Genomic DNA, 16,315 nt, shown 5'->3' on the forward strand with positions numbered 1-16,315 from the left:
TGAGATGGGGCAATGGTGTAGTGGCCTATTTATCAAGGTGGTTTTTCATAAGATTATGTATCACCACTTTGTTTACTACAAAGGAGACTTTGCCGGAATGGATTGGTAGGTCAACTGTTAAAAGGTTGATACTCTCAAAAGGTTGACATAAAAAAGGTCAACACTATTTGTGTGTGTCGATGGAAGTAGACACGGACACAATAAGTGTATAGCGTCCCCTCACATGGCTCGCTCACACTATTATACCCCCCCCCCCCCCCTCCACGTCCGATGGGGTGGTTAAGTATGAACCAAGTACTTTGTATAAAAAAAAAAACAACATTAAAAACTTGTGTCGACCTAGGTGACCGCATCCCCACAGAAATCCTCAGTAAGTGTTAACCTCTTTGGCCAGATCGCAGTCCCTGTTATCAGCGAGGACTACGGTCTGACCCCTTTGCACCAACCCCTCAGTAGTGGAGCCTTTTGGTGTTGTTGGTTTACGTCATACTAGGATGGCTTAAACCGATGTATGCCCATTTTCACTGGAGAGGGATCTAGCAATCCCTCTCCTGCAACATCTGTCCGGCAGAGGCAGCTGACATTGGTCTTTATTTGGATTTGTACATAAACCCCATGCCCTTTTTAGCTATATAAATAAATGGTAATATTAATTGAAACGAAGCGCCCACACTGTGTATACAGTATGTCCATCCCACTATAAGAAGCCCACGGAACTTGTGCAATCATTGGTATAATTAGTTGTACGCGCCAATGGTTCCGGCACTGGCGAGAATGGGAAATAGTTTGGCATACCACAATAATCCTATAAACCAGGACACTGATAAATTACGTTGGTTCTGTGGCTGACTTGTATTTCACCTGGTTTTAGTCGGATATTTCCAGGAGTCCTGCCCATGCTTCTCATTTATTGCACGATTGTTAGCTATCACCTGATGTACTGTGGGGGGTAAAGTTCCTAAGGTGACTGCCAGGTGGCTGCTTTGCCAATGTAACTTACTGATGATACAACAGCACCAGCCGGGCAGCCTAAAGCCAAAGTCTCCTTCCCTTGCCATGACCATAAGATCCTACATAGCAGGTGTATTCCCTTTGTTGATGAGAAGTAGGGATCTGCCCCACCTGCAGTGCACATGGTTTTGTCCATCTGAGAAGGATTTTGTCAGAGAGTGAACTAGAATAAGGGCCTATGTCACTTCCTATATTATTACTGAATATATTAAATAAGGTGGGTCCCAATATTGTACCTTGTAGGACTCCACTTTGGACCTTACCCCCATCTGCCCCACCTGCAGTGCACATGGCTTTGTCCATTTGAGAAGGAATTTGCCTCTAAGAGTGAACTAGAATAAGGCCCACAATCTCGGTGCATGTTCCAGGGCTGCGCATTACAGAGCCGGCATGCCAGGATTGCAGGCATTCTGCGGCCCAGGGCCGTTACTTCACTTATTCCAAATATGAGGATAGAAATTCACCAAAACCAGTAAATCTGGATTCCTAGGTTCCCTCTCTGTGAGCTGCACCCTCCATGTGACAGATCACCTAACCCAACCGATTCCACTTCCTGTCAGTGCTCAAAATAGCAGGTTTTGGCATGGAGATTACTCTCTGGCAATGCTATCCCCTTATAGACCGAGGCTAATATAGAAGTGCCCCCCCCTTACATGTTAGTTGCCAGGGGTTAGATGCTTGTTGCCAGAGGTTTTGTGGCCGTTGCCAGGGGGTCACATGCTCGTTGCCAGGGGGATGCGTGCTCGTTGTCAGGGGTGATACATGCTCATTACCAGGGGGGTTACATGCGTGTTGCTCAGAGCACACCAACGCTCCCAAAATGTGCACTTCTGTGTAGCTGAGGGAGTTTCCTTCCCCTGACAGATGCTAAAGGTCCAGTAGGACCTTTCCCCAGTCCTGAATGAACCCTATCTTTTCCTGCCTTGTCAGTTTGTTGGTTCCAAATACTCAAGCCAATATCCTGCAGTCTCCAGCTTAGTGTGTGAGCCCCACTGCTAGAGTTTAAGTCCTGGCGGCAGCCTTAGTACTGGTGGGTACATCTTACACTAAGGGAACAATTGGTGGGGTGTTATAGGTAGAATACCCTCTCATTGCCAAGGGGAACCTTTGGCCCTCCAGCTGTTGTCAAACTACACATCCTAGAAAGCCCTAAAACAGTTTTGCTATTTGGTCCTGCTAAAACTGTAACAAGGCATGCTGGGATGTGTAGACAGCTAGAGGGCCAAAGGTTCCCCATCCCTGCTGTAGTGTCTGTCTCCTTCAAGGCGGTAGCCATTTTTGGGAGGCTATGTTTGCAGATTCCATGCCGTCTGCATGGAATCTGCAGAGACACGGCTCCCCCGCCACAGCTTCCATTAGTGGGTACAGCCACAGTCTCTATTGTTCTGGCACTGCGTACCCCAGGACCCAGTGCCCAAGGCTGCAGTCTGACCAGCCGATTGGTTGATTAGGCCTTGCCTAGCCTGCACCTCTGCTTTGTTTCAGCTCCCTTTACCATTAGTCCTTCACTTCCTCAGTCTATTACCAAAGTTTCAGCTTGCAAGAACATTACCATCTGCACAGTGCTTATTTACTACCTCACAGTGCTCCGTGCAAGGGCGTAACTACCATAGGTGCAGAGAGTGCAGCTGCTATGGGGCCCAGAGAAGAAGGGGGCCCACTTTGCCTGTCAAAGTATCATATGCTGTATACATTTTTCAGCATAAGGTGATAAATAGGGGCCCTTACAAAATTTTGCTATTGGGCCCACATGTATCTAGTTACGCCACTGGCTCCGTGCCTCCTCTGCTTACACCGAGATCCCGACCCAGTCCTGACTGAACTCTCTCTTTTCCAGCCTTGCCAGTTCGTTGGTTCCAAAGTCTCCAGCCAATATCCTGCAGTCTCCAGCTTAGTGTTTGAGCCCCACTGCTAGAGTTTAGGTCCTGGTGGCAGCCTAAGTACTGAAGGGTACATCTTACACTAAGGGAACAATTGGTGGGCAGTTATAGGCAGAATACCCTCTCATTGCCTCTAGGGGTCTGGCGTTACCTAACAGTTCACTGGCTGAATGTTTTAGGGCAGGGGTGCTGAACAAAGTTGAGGATAAAACTTTGTACACCAAAACAGAGCCATAACGATACATTTTGGTGCCCTGTGTTTATAATAGTATTGGTGCCACCCTCCATAAATGAAGCAGGGGGAGCATGCATCTCCAAAAAAACAAAAAACAGGTGTGATCTCGATTGAAAGCGGCGTGACAACACAATAGCACCCCCCAATTCAAATTATGTCACAAAGTAGTGCCCCTTAGTCACATTACACCATACAATAGTGTTCTTTAGTCACTTTGTGTAAACAGTAGTGCCCCTTATTCGTATTACATCACAGTAGTGCCCCTTATTCATGTTATGTCATACAGTAGAGCCCATTAACGTCATGCCACACAGCCATACCTCCCAACTGTCACGATTACAGCGGGACAGTCCCGATTTCGGGTCCTGTCCCGCTGTCCCACCCACGGCAGGCATTGTCCCGCTGCGGGGGGTGGCAGTTGGGAGACCCCCCAATCTAATAGAATAGACGCTGTGCGCATGCGCACAGCGTCTATTCTCGTATGAAAATGAGGTTGCGGCTAATTGCATATGCCCCGCCCCCGCCGGGCTAGTGTCCCTATTTCACTTAATCAGAAGTTGGGAGGTATGCACACAGCGCAGATTCACATTATGCCACACAGCGCACATTCACGTTATGCCACACAGTAATACCCTTTATACAAATGATACCACACAGTAGTAGTGCACATTATGTAACATTATGCCAAACACAGTAATGCCCCCTACACATTATGTCACAGAATTTACTTTTATAAATCATGCCACACAGTAATGTCCCTTATAACATAATGTCACAAAGTAATTTCCCTTCAACTGGTCATGAGAGAATCAGAGCTCACGAACTAGCAGCCAATTAGGAGCTGCAGTTGTGGTGGCGCTGTCTTTTCATGCCGGTGCGACTCTTTGCCGAATCCACACCCCTGTGACCTGGGCTAGCCCATCTGGCAATCGGCCGTTCTGACCTTTGCTACATGGCCATGTCCATGTCCGGCCCTCATAACAAGGATACTGAATTCACGAGGGAGCTGCCGTTTACCCAATTTTCAACTTTTAATAAATAGACCACTGAGCATTTTAGAAGTCAGTTTGCTACATGCCAGCAGACTGACATCTAGTGGTAACAAATGGGAACAGCAGAGATATATGTAGATCATACTGTAAACTAAAATGTATTATACGAAGGGGTTAAAATGTGTGTGTGTGGGGGGGGGGGTGCGGGGGCATTCTGTAGTGCTGTATATAAAGCTTTATTCAGACTTGATCACAGGACAAATTTGTTCTCAAAATGGCCAACACCATGCTGCACTGCAGGTGGGGCAGATGTAACATGTGCAGAGAGGGTTAGATGTGGGTGAGTTATTTTGTTTCTGTGCAGAGTCAATACTGTCTGGTTTATTGTTAAACTGCAATTTAGATTTAAGTTTGAAAACACCCCCACACAAATGTAACTCTCTCTGCACACGTCACATCTGCCCCACCTGCAGTGCAGTATGGTTTTGTCCATGCTAAGAACAAATTTCCCCTGCGATCAAGACTGAATTAGGCCCTATATACAGCACTACAGATACAAGTCCCAATGATTACTGGTACCAGTACATGCTTATTTGGTACAGAAGAGTTCTGTGTAGCACAATTTCAGGCGTTAGGAATCTGCCAGGTATAAAGACAGCTCCCTCCAGTATAGTATAGTATAGACTTTCTAAAGTGGCCCGGGCCCCCCGAAGGCTTAATCCGGCTCTGTTCGCATGGCAGGGGGAACCTCCCACATCTCTCGATGGTCGCCGACATATAAAAGTGACTTTCAAGTCACTTACATATGGGTGCATGCTGGGAAGGAAATGGGCGGGCAACTGACATCTCTGGTGATGTCAGCTGCCCGCCCCCACGTCATGTTGGAGAATGATGAGAGTGAGCGTGCAACTACAGTGCAGTAAGAGGGTGCAGGTACATGTTGGAGAATGATGAGAGTGAGCGTGCAAGGGCAGTGCAGTAAGAGGGGGATGGTACATGTTGGGGGTATGAGGGATGTAAGTGTGCAAGTGCAGTGCAGTAAGAGGGTGATGGTACATGTTGGGAAATGACAGGTGTAAGTGTGCAAGTGCCATAAGAGGGTGCAGGTACATGTTGGGGCATGAGAAGTTTAAAAAGTGTAATGCAGTAAGAGGGTGCAGGCACATGTTTGGGAATAAGGAGAGTGAGCGTGCAAGTCCAGTGCAGAGACATGTTTGGGAAGGAGGGGAGTGAGTGTGCAAGTGCAGTGCAATAAGAGGGTGATTGTACATGTTGGGTCATGCCGGGAGTGAACATGTAAGTGCAGTCAGTGCAGTGTCAGGGAGTGGGTGTGCAAGTGCAGTGCAATAAGAGGGTGGTGGTACATGTTGGGCCATAACAGGAGTAAGTGTGCAAGTGCAGAAAGATAGTGATCGTTCATGTTGGGGAATGATGGGAGTGAGCGTGTAAGTGCAGTGCAGGTACATGCTGAGTCAGCCAGGAGTGAGTGTGTAAGTGCAGTGCAGGTACATGCTGAGTCATCCAGGAGTGAGTGTGCATGTGCAGTTAGTGCAGTGCGGGGGTGCAGGAACATGTTGGGGTATGAGTGGTATTATGGTGTAAGTACACGTACATGTTAGTCTCGCCTCTTTAAATGCATCATCCTGTATTGTAACAAAGATCCTGAGAAGGAACCGATACTTCATTCATCAGACCAATTAACCAGAGACATAAATCCTTTTTTATTTCTTTTTTTATAAAAACGTGTTTATTTTCAAGAACAAACTGCAGTAAAAAATAAAAACTGGACATGAAACAAACAGTGAACAAGTGCACCAACGGCCGCAACAATGTTGGCCCCCCCACCTACGCAGGTGAGGGTGCAGTTGAACCCCTCAGTGCCTGGGCGGTTGGTAAGCAGTGTGTGCCTGCACTCCACACCTGGGGAATATTTCAATACTTCATTTATACGTTCCAGTTTTATTAGAATGTGATAGATGTAAAAAAAAAAAAAAAATTAAATTAGCACCTCTTTCTGCGTTGGGTCCAGTATCAAAGGGTCTTCTTCACAGCCCCTCTTCCCCTTATATAGATTTAATTATATTCTTCATATTTATATTATTGTACAAGAACGTTTCTGAAACACTGCTTAGATACATCACAAATAGTTACATAGCGCAGACGGTATACTTATCTTACCTGTGTACATATAATACAGCCGTTCCCCCACACCGCCGTTACACTGTGCGACTCTATAAATGTCTGATACTGTAGGTCCCAACAGAACACCGCAGAGAGCAAAACTTCAATGAGAAAGGGAGGTTTCACCTTACAGATAACGCTGATTGATTGGCTTATTGTTTTTAGCATCAGTCACACAGCGCCCTCTATCGGCCAATCAACTTTATCTGCAGGCCAACTACAACCCCCATCAGCAACATAGCTCTCCTAACTGTAATGTTAAGGTTAAGCAGAAATGTTAAATACAGCTGTAAGGCTAATAAGTCTAGCATAATATACAATAATAGTTACCAGCCCATCAAAATGACGACACAATAAGACAGTAATGTCAGCCCTGCGCGCCCATACGGAGCAGAACTTGTATTGCTCTGTCGGGCACCATCTAGAGGCTTCTGGTGCGCAACACACTTGAACTCCCCCTATAGAGGGGAGGAGGAGCATAAGTCTTATTTTATAGGACTCTATCATATGAACCAAATTGCATCTAAAATGCTCACTTTAATCATAAAAAAAGAAAATCAGTCCTTAAAGTGCACCGGCTGCCTACACACCATGTCGGCAGCCATTTTGTGGGCTGGACCCAAAATTCAGGAGAAGTCAGCTGCAATTCACTGTAAACCGGGGACACCACCCTAAAGGTGTGTATACACGCTTCGATTTCCTTTAGGTTCGATTTCGATATGATTTGCTTTCGATTCCCCCAATTCCACCCCCTTTCCATTCGATTTTACATTCGATCTGTTCTTTTGTATTCAATTTGATTTTAATCCCGATTCGATGGGCATCCGATTTGCCTACAGATGGAGACCAAGCGCCATCCCCCGCCAGAATGGGGTGCGCACACGGCGAGGCCCCATTCTCGGCAATGGACGTGTGAGCGCGCCCATGTCCTGTCCCCTGTTGCCAGATCACCATCCGCCAGATACCGGCGTAATGTCTAACACTAACCCTCACCTAGAGCCTAACACTAACCCTCTACACTACTGTAAGTGTCTAACACTAACCCTCTACACTAGTGCCTAACACTAACCCTCACCTAGAGCCTAACACTAACCCTCTATACTACTGTCTAACACTAACCCTCCTTGCAAGTGTCTAACACTAACACTCCCGTAGTGCCTAACTCTGCAGCCTAACCCTCCCATCTGGTGTCCAAACCAAACTTACCTACCCCGCAGCCTAAACCTCTTCTTAGTGACTATCAGTAACCCTCCCTTCCTGCAGCATTAACCCTACCCTTCTCCTCCTAGCCCCTCCCCCACTTAGTGCCTTACCCTAACCTTAGTGCCTCACCCAAACCTGAATTAGCCCCAAAATGTCTGCCTCCACTGTCTGTAGACTACGGGTGCACTTGAAATTGACTTATTTGACAAAGAGGTTTTGCATTGTAGATATTTTGCAAAGTGCTGTTGAGTTTACGTTTTAATTTGATATTTCTTGCAGAAAGAGTAAGCTCTTGGTACAAACGCTAGCTTTAAAATGTACAATTGTGCCATTAACACTTTAGACATAAACCAGGGGTTCTCAAAACATGGTCCTCAGGACCCCACACAGTTAACATGTTCCAGGTCACCCGGCAGGTGCACAGGTGCATGTATTACTCATTGACACATTTTAAAAGATCCACAGGTGGAGCAAATGATTTCACTGTAAGGAGACCTGCAAAACGTGCATTGTGTGTGGTCCTGAGGACCGAGTTTGGGAACCTGTGACTTACCGCAGACTGATGCAAAACACTGTTTTACAAGGGCGCGGCTAATTTACACCTGAATGTGAAAACTTGTTTGTAATCTTTACGATCTCCTGATCAGAGAATGCAAGCTGCACTGCAGCAATACATTACTGTAAATGCTTTAGGAAAAAAATGTATAATCCCCAAGCAGTAAAGAAATAGGTTATCTGGGAAGGAACTGACGGCTTAAACATTGGATATCTCTTAAGTCTCTAGAGGCGTATCATTGTCATTGTACATGATTCTTTATAACATACAGGTTGACCCATATAAATGATTATCCTCGCATGATCTAAAGAGTAACAGTTGGAACATCGATAGAACAATGTTCCCAAGACAACAGTTTTTTCCTTTTTTGCATAGATCTTTTCATCATTATATAGACAGGGTTAGGATTGCACTGAACCCCCCTCTGTAGCTGCTATTCAATTTGCCTACCACTCCGACTGTCCAAGATGACAGATCTCCGCTGTGGTTGGTAGAAACAACTTGTGGAGGTCTCTAGTCTTTGACCGTTTTTGGGGATTGTCATCTTACTCCTGAGAATAACCCCATCCGGCGTCCTCTGACTTTCATATGTGGATTCTTGAGAGGTGGTCTGAGATGGGCTTTTAATGGGCGCCAGAAACATTCTTGAGTCAACGGATGGGTGATCCATAATTGGGAAGGGTGGGCTAAACAGGATGAGACTTTGAGGTCTTTGAGGTCTTCCTGCCCTGGATCTAAAGGAAGACTTTGAAAGTCCAGAAGGTCGTTCCATTTTGGACGACAAAGGCGTGTCCCCAGAAGCTTCCCCATCTGAAGTTCGCTTCCTACGGAGGACCGGAACATCTTGAGGAACGCCGTGGTTACTGTCATTGGTAGAGTTCAAACTGGAATGGAAGGAAGTGTCTATAGAAATTGGATCACTGTTCTCCTTTTCCTCCACAGCCTCTATCTCTGTCTTCTGGCTCTGCGGAATGTTGTTATGACCTGTAATTGGGGGCAAAATTGGTTTTGGAGCTGAATCTGGCTCATTCCCAACATCTTTATTCTCCAGCAGAGGAACTTCAGACTCTGTATTCACTGTCTGCAATGGCTGTGGGATCTGAGTGTACTGGACTTTTGGTGGTATCACTGGCACAGCCTTAGCTTGGCACATTTTTATCATGAAAGAAGCCCTAACTGCCGAAACACTCACAGGAGCGGAATTACGGCGACCTGTTGGAGTGTGACTTATCGACGTGCAATCCAAGTCAGTGCTTTGGTTTGGGACGCAAGAGAGTGGTTTTTGATTCAGGCTTTGCGATCGGTTGTGTAATGATAGTGTTGTTTCTGTGCTTGACTGATGGACCTGTTGGCCTGTTACCTCAACAGAACTGGGAGTGGTTGCACTTTCGAAAGTAAAAATGTCCCCAGTTGTGGGTGCTGAATCGAAGTTCAATGACGATGGTTGAGTTTTGCCCTTCTCAGGCAAATCCTCATTGTCCTTTGGTTGAGTTAGATGATGAACATTGGTTGAAGCATTTATCTCCTGCACCTTAGGCAAAATGTGTTTGGAATTTAGCGGTGAGGTGGCATTAGGGGTAACACAGTCGCTGGCCTTCATCCATGAATGTTCTGCCACAGGTTCAATATGGGATGTCCTTTCATTGGTCTCAGTTTTAGAACAGGAATCAATTTCAGTTCCAAGCACTGGGACTTCGGGCAAGTTGGAGACATTCTGTAACTTTTGATTAAATAGATGATCAGTCCTTGATTTTATATAATACCCCCCATCTGCCTTTATTCCAGCAAGTTTCATCGTCCACTGACTTGTTCGAGTGTCTTTGCTGTCGAGAGATAGACTGCGTGTGAACTCTGGTCTTTTATACAATTCCCCCGTAGTTCCTCTCCTCTTTGGCTGTGTTACTGCTACCTCCATCTCTAGAATGTTCTTTAATTTTGGAGAGTGCAGTGGGCTTGTTACCCAGTGGTGGTCTTCCAATTCTTCAAGCTCAAAGTGATGCCCACTTTCCGCTCCGAGTTCATCGTCATTTTCTAGAGACTCGTTTGATTTTCTCTTGTCCGGCTTATTTTCCAAGTCTTCTTCTCTTTCTAAATCCACACTCACTTGCAAGTTATTGCCTTCTGTTTGAGTTTTTTCTTCTTTTAGGCCCGAATCCTTTCTATCAACTTCAATGGGTGGATGCTTTGGGTATTCAACATTAGACTCTTCAACTGATGATTTGGGATTTAACTGTGAATCCAACCTATCGATAATGGTTTGATCTCGACATGTGCATTGATTTGCCTCTTGAGGTAGGGCGTTGACATTTTCCAGTTCAGTCGCAATTGGAGGAATCGAATCTTCTTCTTGGTTTCTGCTGTCCTCTTGGATGCTGCCAGTGGCTTTTCCCAAAGAGTCTAAAGTATCTATCTCTTCATACATTCCAAGTGATCCTTCAGAAGAGTCTTCTGATTTTACAGAATTTTTATTCAGAGTAGGCGGTGATGGGGCTCTCTTGAAATCTGAGGCACTTTCAGAATGTACAGCAAGATCTTCTTCAGACTCGATGATCTTTAGCTCGTCTTGTACATTTGACCAAATTGGGTCCAGTAGAGCGACGGACTCATCGTCCTCCTTAACAAGAATAAGAGGGAAACAAAAACATCAGAATATTAAATAATAGCAATGCAATAAATAATAAAAGATGTCAATTCTCTATATCATGTTACAGGATTGACTGGACAAAGGTTCTGAAATGAAACTCATGCCAATAAAATGGATATCTTGTGACTAGACTTTCAGGTAAACAATTAACGATGCTACAACATCAAAGAAATTGCTCATTCCCGAATGGTCCGAAGTTTTGATTATGGTCAACAATAAGTTAAAAAAATGTTTGAATTTCATTGCTTTGCACTATTATCAACAATTATCACAAGGTCGGCCATTTTGCACAAAATTTCAGAAAAAGACAAAGAATAAAATACTACAATGAACAAACAACCAGTCTCGTCTATGGTGAAATTCCCAGTGAAGAGACTTGGGAATGAAAGACATTGCACATGTCCATACCTGACTATTGGCAGATAAATTGTCCACGTTATTTATTGGAGTCCGGTCTGGTGACTTTGTTGGGGCTCTTTCTGGCTTGTTAGGCTCCAAGACTGTGACTTGAGGTAGCTCACTGATATTCGTCATGGTGAGGTCAGCCGGCTTCCTGTCTGCAGCGGAGATGGGCAGTAAGTCAGGTAACTGGGACATTTCCAACAATATTTCCTTGAGCGTTAGCGTCCTGTCATCTTCTGCGAAAACATGAAAAAGGAGAAATGAGAGAATAATTGGGAGGATATTGTTATCTATCCTACTAGGCTCGAACCCTGTAGAGCATTTCTGCAAACTGATACTGGTTTTGGGGTAAGCTGGAGATCTTCACTTTTCTCCCTGATCTTGGTAAACCAATGTTTACTGGTTTACGGTAAACAGAGATGTATCAATGTGAATCTTGTCCACCAGACCACTGCTGACACCTAGGTGCTCCATCCCATTCCAGGACTCTCACCCCATCTCAGACAAAATGTATAATGTCAAACATCAAGCCTTGGAGAGAGATAGTGGAGTAGAAGCTCAAAGCAGCAATCAGCTTGATGACAGAAGCTTTATCTTTCTCCAAGGCTTGATAAATCCCAACACGATGCTTTAGGTACTTCCCCAAAACTGTAGTCCCTTGATAAACTGCCAAGCGGTAGACCTGTTCCTGTAAGTCTGCTGTGCCCATCTCTTGTAGAACCTTCAATGACTTGGACAATGATCCAGGTCATGATAAACTAGTTCAAGCTAAATGAATATAAACTGTGACATTTTATTTTTCTAACGTTGATTATTAAACCCAATGCTACAATATGCAACCCATGCATTATAACTTTTTATACGACTGTGTCCTATTAAATCCTTTACCAACATTTCTAATCTTAAATTTCTGGTAAAACACAATAAGTTACTTCAAAGGGCTACAGTAGATATCCTTTTTACCTTCAAAAAAGTCCGGGCTGAGATCTTTCAGACAAGGTCTCCGCGTCTCATGTACCTTCAGAGGTTCAGTCATATCAGTAGGACGAGCTCCTACTTTAAGACTGGTTCTGCTGTTTAGTTCAGCAGCCGAGGACTTGGCACCCAAATCAGGTTCCAGTAATGGTAACTCCTCAAGGCTAGAGAGGAGGTGGCGCTCCTTGGAACTGCCTCTGCAGGGCATGCTATTAGCACTAATGACAGCCGACACCCGAAGAGGAACTGACACGGCAAAAGGTTCAGAGATGTTCAATGCTTTCCGTTGGTGTCTTGGAGAAGCTTCCAAGGGAAACAGACTCCCAGGGAAGCTGGATTTGGCCGGGCCATCGCTAGAAGTATAAAACATCTTCCTTCCTTTTGGAGAATTCTGCTCATTTTCTAGATCATCGCCGATTCGGAAAACTTTCATTTGTTCAGGGGGTGGCTTCATCTGAGAGGTTTTGAGGGTAGTTTTATCCTGGCTGGAGCCTCCTGAAGCACCAGCTACTTCTTCACTGTCCCACTCATTCTCCTGCTTGCTGACATCATAATTGCTACCAGTGCCCGTGGCTCGTGACTTAAGGACCGGTATGAAGAAGCCACCGGTGGCCACTGACCTCTTGAATCGGCTGACCTTCTCGTCTTCACCTGTTTCAGGAGACACAAAGTGATAATGTACTTTCTTGTTGTCAGGACAGTCATGGCTTCCTCAGCTACCTGTCCAACTGAATGCTTGCAGCAGGAGAGCCAGATAATGTTACACTGTCCATGTCATAGGGAATATAGAGGGAGAGATTTCAAAGAGTGAAGAGAGATAAAACATCTACCAATCAGATCAGCTAGAAGCGATTAGTCAGTACTTTATCTCTCTCTAAGGCTTGATACATCTGCCCAATAGATCGTAAGCACCACTAGGGCAGGGACTGATGTGAACAACCAAATATTATTTGTAAAGCTCTGTGGAACGGGTGCCGGATGACTGCCCGACAATCGGGATCCCGGCAGTCAGAATACCGACATCGGAATCCCGACTGCCGGTGCTCCAACAGGGGGGAATATTCTTAGAGGGAGACTAGAACCTGTGGCGAGCGAAGCGAGTCACCAAGCCCGCAAGGGGCTTCTTTGTGCTCGCCCCCCTTTTGGAGCATCGGCAGCTGGGATTCAGATGCCTGTATACGGACTGTCTTGATCCCGATTGTCGGGCAGTCATAACACACCCCTGTGGAACATGTGTGCACTATATAAAATAACAATAGATAAAATATATATTATGCAACGTAATTGTACCAGCTTTCTGGACCTTGCCCATTTTGAGAACAAATTTGTACTGCGATCAGATCTGAATAAGGGCCCTTGTCCAACCTGTCAAGTCTGTGATACTAAATTTGACATTTACATTGTGGCCGGCTATAAAGTGTATGCCTGTTTCTAAAAATGGAAATAAGGCAAGCATATATCCTCCATGCGGTGGAGCAGGCACTTGGCGGTCTCACTGATGGGACATACTGTAGGTGTGGAATAGAATCAGTAACAGAGGGCTCGCTTTATTAAGTCAATGCAGCAGCTTTTCCAGTTATAGAACATAGAGTTGCTGGGTTTCTACAGCTGCTAGGACAACAGAGCTGCTGGGTCACCAAAACCGTTGGGTCCTCAGAGCTGCTGGGGCCTCAAAGCTGCTGCTGTGTCACCAGAGCTGCTGGATCCTCAAAGCTGCTGTATCCTCAGAGCTGCTGGGTCACCAGAGCTGCTGCATCCTCAAAGCTGCTGTGTCACCAGGGCTGCTGAGTCACCGAAGCTGCTGGCTCGGTGCTGCTGAGTCCTCAGTGCTGCTGTGTCACCATAGCTGCTGGGTCACCAAAGCTGCTGGGTCACCAAAGCTGCTGGGTCATCAGAGCTGCTGGCTTCTCGGAGCTGCTGTGTCACCATAGCTGTTGGGTCACCAGAGCTGCTGGATCCTCAAAGCTGCTATATCACCAGAGCTGCTAGGTCTTTAAAGCTGCTGTGTCACTAGAGCTGTTAAGGTGCCCATACGGATCCGATATGATTTCCCGGCGGTCGGGATCCCGGCGGTCGGAATCCCGACACTGGAATCCCGACCGCCGAAATCCCGACAAGGGGGGGACATGGATCGCCCCCCCTTCCGGGCTCGCTGCGCTCGCCACGCAGCGGGCCCGGTGCCTCGCTACGCTCGGCACGCTATTTTATTCTCCCTCTATGGGTGTCGTGGACACCCACGGAGGGAGAAAGTTTCGGGATTTCGGCGGTCGGGATTCCAGTGTCGGGATTCCGACCGGCGGGATCCCGACCGCCGGGAAATTAACCGCATCCCGCCCATACACGTACTGATTACCCGGTGCTTTTTGTGCTAAAACAGCATTGTTGTCAATGTGATGCGATGCTATTTTAGCACATAAAGTACCGGGTAATTGGTACGTGTATGTGCACCTTTAGGTCTTTAAAGCTGCTGTATCACCAGAGCTGCTGGGTCCTCAGAGCTGCTGGGTCGTTGGAACTGCTGGGGTCATCAGAGGCTTTGTAGATGGTAATAGCTGAATGTTTGGGGGAATCTATCAGGGCAGTTGTGTACATTCACTATGCAGACTGACACATTATTTGAGAACGGTGATGGGACAGAGTATAGATGAGCGGGGATGAGCAGGGGGACATTTAACATTCTTGAAGAGACAACATAACGCATGTCATGCCCACTGGTGACTGAACAGCGCTGCCTTGTAACGACCGCTCATATAACACAATAATGACAGATTATGCACGCACTGCGGCAATGCTGGTCTAGTATTTATTCATGTACCTCGCTTGCTTCACTTACTATACGTCGTCATTTGCATATTGTTGCATAATAACGTAATATTGGATACTGCAGAACCTACTTTAGCACAGTACCAACAATCCTGAGCCATTGTTCAATAATGAATAAAATGTTCATGTAAAACATTGGCAAGGAAGCGGTAATGATGGCAAGTATGTGTAAGAATGTGGAAACGGTGTGGTGCAAGTAGCATAATGATGCTGTATCCCATAGCAACCAATCAGGCCCATCGGCATCCACCGGTGTAGTCACGTATTCAGACTCTCAGCAACCGGCCCCTGAATTGCAGATTTTCTTTTGCGCTGAGTAAATGATTAATCTGCCGGAGAAAGCTACATCAAGATGGCATTTCAATTATGCTTTGTTTTCACTAACACCCGATTCTAATGATAAATAGCCGCGGGATAAATTACTGTACGCTGCTAGTGGAGAAATACGCATTACAAAGAACCCATAGAATAGGCTTTACATCACACCGCCGACAGGCCGTCACCGGGGCAGGCCGTGTAAATCACTCCCGGCGCGACTGCGTCTGAGGACTGAGTGCCTCTACAAGAATACTGTGTGTATGTATGTAGAGAAGCTAAGGAAAGTCACCCACATCTTCCAGCTGATTACCAGCGCAGAGTATACTGACCTTCCACGGGCAGCGAGCACAGGGAATCCATACTCTTAGCCGGTCGGATTGAAGCTTTCTCTGCAAAAAAACAGAAGATTATGGTTACTTGGTCAGTGTCACAGCTATGTACTATTCTTCACATGCTCTGCGGGAGGAACGGGCTGATCGGGGCCAGAGCTGATGTCACCGGGATTCCCTGAAAACCGCTGCGCTTCCCTGACACTCCCAAAAAATGTACAGTAACCACCCCCAAATGCCAGCTTCCTGTCAATCAACTTGCATATGGCCAGCGATTTTATCGCATGATGGCCTGATGCATGCACGCTACGATCCGTACGCAAGCCCAGTCTATCGATAATCCAGCCTGGGAAATCACCGCCGTGGTCTTGATAGCGACTTTAGTGGTGTCAGTAAGAACCTTATCGGTGCTCAGCTCCTGCACCCCTGAAGAACTATATGGTCCTTCCAAAAGAAGGACAGTTGGGAGTTCTGGTTATGTGTTTCATTTTGCAAAACTTTTAATTCCCCCCCATAATGTTTCTCTAAATAAATTATTTTAAAAAAATAATAAATAATTTTAGTTTCATGTTACATATATGTCAAATAAAGTAACAGTGCAGTAAGGATGTAACTAAGAGTTAGATTTGGGTGGGGTTTTTCCCTGCACAGAAACAAAATAACACCCAAATCTCACCCCACAGAAGTGCACATGGTTTTGTCCAGCTAAGAAGGAATTTGCCAGAAGCAGTGAACCAGAATAAGGCCCTAAATGTTACATCCGCCG

General features: G+C 45.9%; 1 protein-coding gene across 1 annotated transcript in view; it reads right to left on the reverse strand.

The window, feature by feature from the left end:
• Positions 1–5,832: 5,832 nt before the first annotated feature.
• The window catches only part of ARHGAP31 (Rho GTPase activating protein 31), a 133,540-nt gene continuing 123,057 nt past the window's right edge, over positions 5,833–16,315 (reverse strand). The window contains exons 9-12 of the mRNA XM_083171570.1: positions 15,550–15,609; positions 12,068–12,730; positions 11,111–11,340; positions 5,833–10,672 (exon numbers count right to left, since the gene is read on the reverse strand). Of these exons, the coding sequence (XP_083027696.1) occupies positions 8,492–10,672; positions 11,111–11,340; positions 12,068–12,730; positions 15,550–15,609 (3,134 nt within the window). The 3' untranslated portion in view covers positions 5,833–8,491. The remainder of the gene's footprint in view (positions 10,673–11,110; positions 11,341–12,067; positions 12,731–15,549; positions 15,610–16,315) is intronic.

The sequence above is a fragment of the Crinia signifera genome, chromosome 2 (assembly GCF_055691185.1).
Source record: "Crinia signifera chromosome 2, ASM5569118v1, whole genome shotgun sequence".
Classification (NCBI taxonomy): Eukaryota; Metazoa; Chordata; class Amphibia; order Anura; family Myobatrachidae; genus Crinia; species Crinia signifera.